We start from the raw sequence: 7614 nt of genomic DNA, 5'->3' as shown, positions 1-7614 counted from the left end.
CTAAAGACTCAGACTCCAGAAACCCAATAAAATAAAGTACTTAAAATCACAAAAAGTGGTCAGTCGCCACCTTCAGCTGAAGATACGGATCAGACTTTTCCCCGACGCTTCATCCTCGGCTCACTTCTGGTCTTTTAATCCCAGAGGAGGGAGAACTCAGACATTTTACTCTTTAAGGGCAACGCTAAAGAACTAGAGTTTAACAATTTATTCTAATAAGGCAGAGAATTATTACAAGAATCAGCGCTGCATTTTATAGAAGCCCCGAACAAAAAGGATCATCTCTTATAGATCCTGGGCTCGACCCGACACAGAGGGCCGGAGCGCCGATTCATGAGACGACAGTAATCAAACTGTGTCCCTAAAATCTGGCTTTAACTGGTCCAAACGAGTGATTCTGTGGGTGTAACGTAACCTTGATGGGTCAGTTTGGGCTCCTGAGCAGTTTTCCCATCATGCACCACAGCTGCCTGGTTCTCCACGTTTGTCTTTTTGTTTTTATTCAGATTCTCTTCACATTATATTTGATAAACTCCAGTTCGCTGGAGACGAACCAACAGATTTTCCATATTTCCTTCCATGCCAGAAACGGATTAAAAACTCTTTGGTTTTTGTTTGTTTGTGTATTTTTGTTGATGAGCCGAGCTCATGTGGATTTAGACCACCTGAAACAGGTTTAATATCAAACTGAAATTAATTTAGACAAGATGAAATCCATTAAAATGAAAATAATCTGTTTTCATACCAGGTTGACAGGGTTTATACCAAATTAGGTCAAATTTAGACTGTTGTAGACTAAATGTTCAGGTTTATGTGGTCTATTATAAAGCGACGCCATCAGTTTTTCCAAAAGCCTTGTTTTGATGCAATAAAACTCTGCTGTGACCAACTTTCAGCGTCCGTTTGACCCATTTAGACGATCCGTCTCAAACCCACAGAGGGTAGCTGTAATGGGACTGAAAATGAGGATCCAGATAAAGTCTCATCATTAAACAGCTTTAATTGGCTGCCGGGGACCGAGTCTCAGGTCCCGGCGGACGCAGGCGAGAAGAACGGAGACGCGGGTCTATTTAAAGCCCGAGTCTGCCGGATCCCTCTCAGGCCCCTGTCCCAAGCAGGGCCACCGTGTCTGTGTTGTGGCTCCGCGGTCGGCCAGGCAGTCCAGTGACCCACATGTGGACCCGGAGGCCCACTGACCCACAATGCTGACGGCGGGAGTCCCTCACAGGCTCCCGTCGAGGCCCGGAAAACGGGACCGCGAGCGGAAACCGCTTCCTCCGCTCAGCCCGTCGCAAATTAGAGCCACCTTTTAAACCAAGACCACCTTTCTGCTGAGAAATTAAAAAGTTGCAGCCACTTTGAAAATAAGCACGCCAAACTGTGGCTCAATATCTGTAAAGCCGACCGAGTTGCGGCCATTTTTGTGACGCCTGTGGCAGCCATCTTTATTTGGGCTGATCGGTTTTAGACGATTATCCAGTGATTAGTTTTAATAAAATATAAAAAAAGACCCTTTAATAAAATCAGCAGGCCTTGGAGTACGTTTTGTGAACGATTCTCGGCTACTACCTCACCAAATTTAAGCACAATATCTGTAAAGCCGACTGAGTTGCGGCCATTTTTGTGACGCCTGTGGCAGCCATCTTTATTTGGGTCGAATCCAAAAGCTGATCGGTTTCAGACGTTTATCCAGTGATTACTTTTAATAAAATCTAAAAGACCTTTAAATAAAATCAGCAGCCCTTAGAGTACGTGTTGTGGACGACTCTCAGCTACTACCACACCAAATTTAAATACAATATCTGTAAAATTGGCTGAATTATCGCCATTTCTTGTGTGCTCCCTTAAGGTCGGTTGATTGTGGCAACCATCTTGAGCTGTGGTTCATGAGATATTTCGCTAACATAATAATGATATGTATGCTTATAATAATACATTTAAAAGTCCTTTTGTGTTCGTTCTATTTGCTGTTTGTTAAAAATAGTTCCCAAAAGTCTGACCTCCTTCCCGTTTCCGTTTACAGTGCATGGAAATGATTTCTATTTCTGAATCATTTTTCTTTACAGTTTAAAGATCACAGGAAAAGTGCATGTGAGACAAAAAAAAAAGGCCCTTCCTCCTCTGTGGAATAAAAGGTTAAATTATCAGGAGGCTTGAAACTTCCCTTTGGGCAAATTTTATCTAATTAGGATAAAAATAACTCCCCTCTGGGAGCCGTTTAATGCTTAAATTAGGTCACAATGGGGAGCAGAGATTTGTAAAAGAGTATATGGTTTAGGTTTGGCCTCAAAGAAGGATTTGACGTTGTTAAAGCCGGAGATGATCCAAGAATTCAGCTAAAGAAGAAGATCTCAAAAAAGAGCAGCTGGCTGACTTAAGAAGCGCTGAAGTAGTTGGGTTTGAGTTCTGACAAGATATAAAAGGTGGACGGGTTTAAATGGGACGGTGGTTCGTCAAGCTTTCCCAGCTTATTTGGGACAAAGGTGGGCGTCGAAGTCCCTCCCAGGGGCGCAGGATGACGAGGAGCGACGAAGAGGGATCCAAACAAAAAGCTGACAGGAGAGCAGCTCGTCACTTCTGAGGAGCACGCTCACAGGTAAGATGTTCTGCTTCTCACCCACAAATTCATCCAAATCTCTGCTGTCTAACTCTTATCTGATGCATTTAAACAACAATGCATCATCTAATTTAGAAAATAATCATCTTCAAACTTATTTCTTTTTTCTTTCTGGCAGAAAGGTGAACTTCTACCACAGAAAATGTGATAAAAATGCATTTATATTCATTGCTTTATTGCCTCTGTTATATATGTTTTGCATCTCTTTCAAGAAAATTTCCACGTTGATGCGGTTTGACTGTAAAAATGTGAATACCGATTTATTTTGGAGCAGCAGCAGGGAGTTTAAACACCAAACATTTGACAACCCGACTGCTGCAGAGACTCGCAACTTTTCTAAATTGGCTAAACTAGTACGATAAGACGGCAACTCCAGAGCTGCAGCAGCAACAAGATAAAGAAATGAAAGTAAATATAGTGACTGAGACAAAAGAGATATAATGTAACACGGTAATAATAGCATTTATTGTTAAAGCAGTTATCAAAACAAGCTCAACAGAAACATAATTATGCATGTTTGACTTTAGCAGCAGACCTAAAGAATAACAATGGATTAAAATCTGAAGTTATTATTAATAAAACAACTAAATTTGTCCCTGCAGGGTTTAAGGTTGAACTGAAAATTATCAGAACTTGGCTTAAAAGAAAAAGAATGAATAAAAACGTGAAAGTTAAAAGGTGAGCAGCTTCACTTTAAACCAGATGAGAGATGATCTGACTGACTGTGGAGGAGGCCTTTCTGTTGTTTCAATAAATTTCTTCTAGACACTCGGCCCCAGGATGACGCACCAGTTCCCGCCGCTCTCCGAGGCCCAGAAGAGGGAGCTCCATGAGACCGCCTTACGCATCGTTTCTCCAGGGAAGGGCATCCTGGCTGCGGACGAATCTGTGGGTCTGTGGCGCCGCTTCTTCTGCTTCTTTATGCGTGAAAAACAAAAAAAACAAAAAAACAACTAGTCCAACGTCTGTTTTTATCAGGCAGTAACACGCCTCTAATCTACAACTGATTGGTTTTTATTTAGTCTCAGCCTGATTCAAAATGGCTGCCACACCCAACTGACCTTCTTTTAGATTTCACAAGAGCTTTATCTTAGGTTTTGCCACTAAAAAAATGGCTATAATTTGGTTAACTTTACGGATATGTGGTTGTCGCTCAGAAGACACCAACTGTCTGAGTCAAGCCTGTTTGACTGTTAGCAAAATATCTCAAAAGGCTGGATGGATTTTACTGAAGCTCCTAATAGGTAACCGCTGGGCGCACGTCTACAACTCGCTTCGAGAGGCACTGGCCTTAGCCAACACGAGAATGGCTACGACTCGCCCGGTTTTAGTGATGTTCAGCTCGGGTTTGGTGTGGCAGTAGCCGAAAGTCGTCCACAACACATACTCCGAGCTCGAAATGTGGCGTGAGGAGGCTAACGACGTGTGCTCCTCTGAGGAGCCGGGCCTTTAACCGTCAGTGTCGTTACGCGCAGGCAGCATGGCGAAGAGGCTGGCCCAGGTCGGAGTGGAGAACACGGAGGAAAACCGCAGGCAGTATCGTCAGATCCTCTTCAGCGCAGACGACCGCATCAACGGCTGCATCGGAGGCGTCATCTTCTTCCACGAGACGCTGTACCAGCACTCCGACAAGGGCGTCCCCTTCGTCAAAATGATCCGGGAGAGGGGCATCCTGATCGGCGTCAAGGTCCGCCAAACTCGCTGACATCATACGATTATATTGTTCCGACTTTTTGCAATCACGGTTGTCATTTCCACCCTCCCACTTGTTGTTGTTCCTCAGGTTGATAAGGGCGTCGTTCCCCTGGCAGGAACATCTGGAGAAACCACCACACAGGGTCAGACGAACTCACCACAGCACATTTTTTTTTTACAATGATAGTTCAGATCTTTTAAAGTGGAGTTCGATTTTGGAAAGGTTAGAAATTCAGAGACAGGTCAGCTGATATGTCCTCGAAACAACATTGTCTTACAACGTTTGATTCTGCCGCTTGGATTGGTCTCATCCCTGGGACATTTCTGTTGTCGTAAGCTGATAAAAGGCTCTCCTGTCTCCCGTAACTTTTCTGCCGCAACAAATGGCGTCAGAAGTGGGATGTCCCCCGGCCTTGTTTTAGGCTGGAAGGCCGACATCAAACTGCGAGGAGACGCGCTCTACACGTCTCATCTGTTCCCTGCTGACGAGGACATATCAGAAGTTTGTTCTTATTTTCCATAACAACAAACAGATAACGTCCTACTTACAGATATCTCTTTGAACGCCCTCAGTTTGGAGGAACAAAGTTTAATCCTGACCGGTTCTCATGTCCCGCTCTTTGAAGAAAGAGTCTTTTCATTGGCTGATTTTATTCCTCGCTTCCTTTAATTATCACCTCTGATTCAAATTCGGTCCAACTGGGCTGCTGCTGCTCGATTTCAGAACATCTGAAGTCCTCCGACAGAAGCGCAACACAGAGCGAATGAAGGCTGAATGGACAAGTCCAAGACTAAACTGAATGGATGTTAGGACCCCAAAAGGCAAAATCTGGACATAATAAAGGCTTTTTAAGGTCTGAAATTGAGACAATTACATGTAGGGCTTTTTACGACCCTGCAGAAACCGTAAAGCTGCCGCGCTGTCCGGTCCGTCAAAAAAATGTGTCTGAGTGGAAACGTCTAAAGCACTTTTTTAGGCTCGGAAATGAAAACAAAAACCGGAGTGGTCGGACGAGCTGTTCGCCTATCAGGGCTCCATGAGTTTCTCCAAACTGAGGTCATTCAAAGAGGTATCTACAACAGGTAAGATACTAACTGTTCATTGCCTCTTTTTCCCCTCCCACAGAATCCTGCTTCACAGCCCGAATGTCTTCTGGTTTTCTTGCTTGTCCTCAGGGCTGGACGGCCTGTCGGAGCGCTGCGCGCAGTACAAGAAGGACGGCGCCGTGTTCGCGAAGTGGCGCTGCGTGCTCAAGATCAGCGACTCCAACCCGTCGAAGCTGGCAATCGCAGAAAACGCCAACGTTCTTGCCCGCTACTCGAGCATCTGCCAGCAGGTTAGAGGTCGTGGAGTAACAGGCTGAATGCAGTCGTCCTGTGACGCGTGCTCTCTGACTCATAATCACTTCTTTCTGGGTCAGCACGGCATCGTGCCGATCATCGAGCCGGAGGTCCTGCCCGACGGCGATCACGATCTGAAACGCTGCCAGTACGTCACTGAGAAGGTGAGTTTCTCCTCCTTTTTTTTTTGTTGTTTGTTTTCCAGAAGCTGGACACCTAACTAGGCGTCCGTGCCGCAGGTCCTGGCTGCCGTGTACAAGGCCATGTCCGACCACCACGTGTACCTGGAGGGCTCCCTGCTCAAACCCAACATGGTCACTCCGGGACACAGCTGCTCCACCAAGTACAGCCCGGAGGAGGTCGCCATGGCTACGGTCACGGCCATCCGCCGCACCGTCCCCCCGGCCGTCCCAGGTCAGTCAGACTGGACGTCCTCTCGATCTGAGGCGGATTAAATGTGCAGAAACAGAGCCGCCTGACTTCCTCCCCCTTTTACCACTGCAGGGATCGCGTTCCTCTCCGGAGGTCAGAGCGAAGAGGAGGCGTCCGTCCACCTCAACGCCATCAACAACTGCCCCCTGCCCAAACCCTGGGTCCTGACCTTCTCCTTTGGCCGGGCCCTGCAGGCGTCCGCCCTCCGAGCCTGGAGGGGCCACAAGGAGAACGAGAAAACCGCCACGGAGCAGTTCATCAAGAGAGCCGAGGTGCTTTTCATTGAAACGCTCCCTTTTCGTGCCCGTAGGACAAAACGGCCTAACCTGCTGCTCCTCCCACAGGTGAACAGTCTGGCCTGCCAGGGGAAATACGCCGGCGGGGAGAACCACGGCGAGGCCGCCCAGCGCGTCTACGGCTCCTGCCACGCCTACTGAAAGCTTCACCTGTCAGCTAGCGTTGAGTTGCGATACTTAAGTCACTCCGGGGTATTCGTAAACGACCGACAGCAGCTTTTATCGCCGAAGACGACCCGACGACCCGACGGCGGCCCGGCGGCCCGCCTCGGATGTTTCCATCACAGAGAATAAATCATGTTTGCTTCACATTCATCGGTTAAAACTCACCTGACTGAAGCTTTAAAACGTCACGCCAAACGCTGCGAATCCATTAACAGGTTTGGCCTCGTAGTTTGTTAAATTAGTCGTAAATGATGCTGTTTTTTTTTTTTAATCACCTATTGTGGAAAAATAAACCCAAACAAGCTTGTGTGAGGAAACAAATCCACAGATTATTATTAATTAAGAGGCTGAAGCAGCGTTTTTATTTATCTCTGCCTCCCTGGGTGTAAAAAAAAACCCTCAGCTCAACAGAACATGTGTTGTTCTTATTGTCAGTGTGATAAAATATTGTTTAAATTTAATTTAATGCAATAAAACTGTAACTAGTCGACGTCTGGTGTGTTGATGGGATGCAGTATGACAGCTGAAGAGATCGTCTCTGTCGTTAGAAATGATTTTATTTCATTTTTGCCTCTTTCTCCGTTTTGTGAGCATAAATCAGTCTGCTGTTGTTGTTTTTTTGTTGTGAAACAGGCAAATAAATAAAGTAAAATATAAGGAAATCAGGAAACATTTAGTCGTTTTAAAAAAAACTGATTATCTCACGTAAATAAATGATATTTGGAACTAATTCTTCTTATTCTTTTCTAAAATTGGCTTCATTTCAACACAGAACCATATATGTTGCATTAATGTTGATGTTTTTCCTTCCAGTTTATTACTGCTGTATAACTTTTAATCAAAATGAGCTTCAAGATTTTGTTGAGATTCGTCGTAATGGAAATGTTTTCTCGCTTAATCATTAAATGTTTATCCACAGAATTTTACTTTTTATGATTTTTCTCCTTCTTTAAGAGGACTTTACCTTTATAGACAAAAAGGTAATTTATCTGTTTAGGTTTTGATCTAATAATAAAATATATATACAACATCAATAAAGCATATGGCTCCAGTAAATTAAATGTTATT

General features: G+C 44.9%; 1 protein-coding gene across 2 annotated transcripts; it reads left to right on the top strand.

The window, feature by feature from the left end:
* Window positions 1-2289: 2289 nt before the first annotated feature.
* aldoca (aldolase C, fructose-bisphosphate, a) lies at window positions 2290-7472 on the top strand. Of its 2 annotated transcripts, XM_017435270.3 has the most exons (9): window positions 2290-2596; window positions 3383-3509; window positions 4093-4304; window positions 4401-4455; window positions 5489-5649; window positions 5734-5817; window positions 5893-6067; window positions 6158-6357; window positions 6430-7472. In XM_017435270.3, the coding sequence occupies exons 2-9, from the start codon at window positions 3398-3400 to the stop codon at window positions 6520-6522; spliced, it is 1092 nt and encodes a 363-aa protein (XP_017290759.1). In that variant the 5' UTR covers window positions 2290-2596; window positions 3383-3397; the 3' UTR covers window positions 6523-7472. The 2 variants fall into 2 exon arrangements, with proteins under 2 accessions (XP_017290759.1, XP_017290758.1); XM_017435269.3 differs by lacking the exon at window positions 2290-2596 and having other exon boundaries at window positions 2611-3509.
* The last annotated feature ends 142 nt before the right edge of the window (window positions 7473-7614 follow it).

The sequence above is a fragment of the Kryptolebias marmoratus genome, linkage group LG2, assembly GCF_001649575.2.
Source record: "Kryptolebias marmoratus isolate JLee-2015 linkage group LG2, ASM164957v2, whole genome shotgun sequence".
Lineage (NCBI taxonomy): Eukaryota > Metazoa > Chordata > Actinopteri > Cyprinodontiformes > Rivulidae > Kryptolebias > Kryptolebias marmoratus.
Note: the sequence above shows the minus strand (reverse complement) of the source record. Positions and strands in the feature narration are given on the sequence as shown.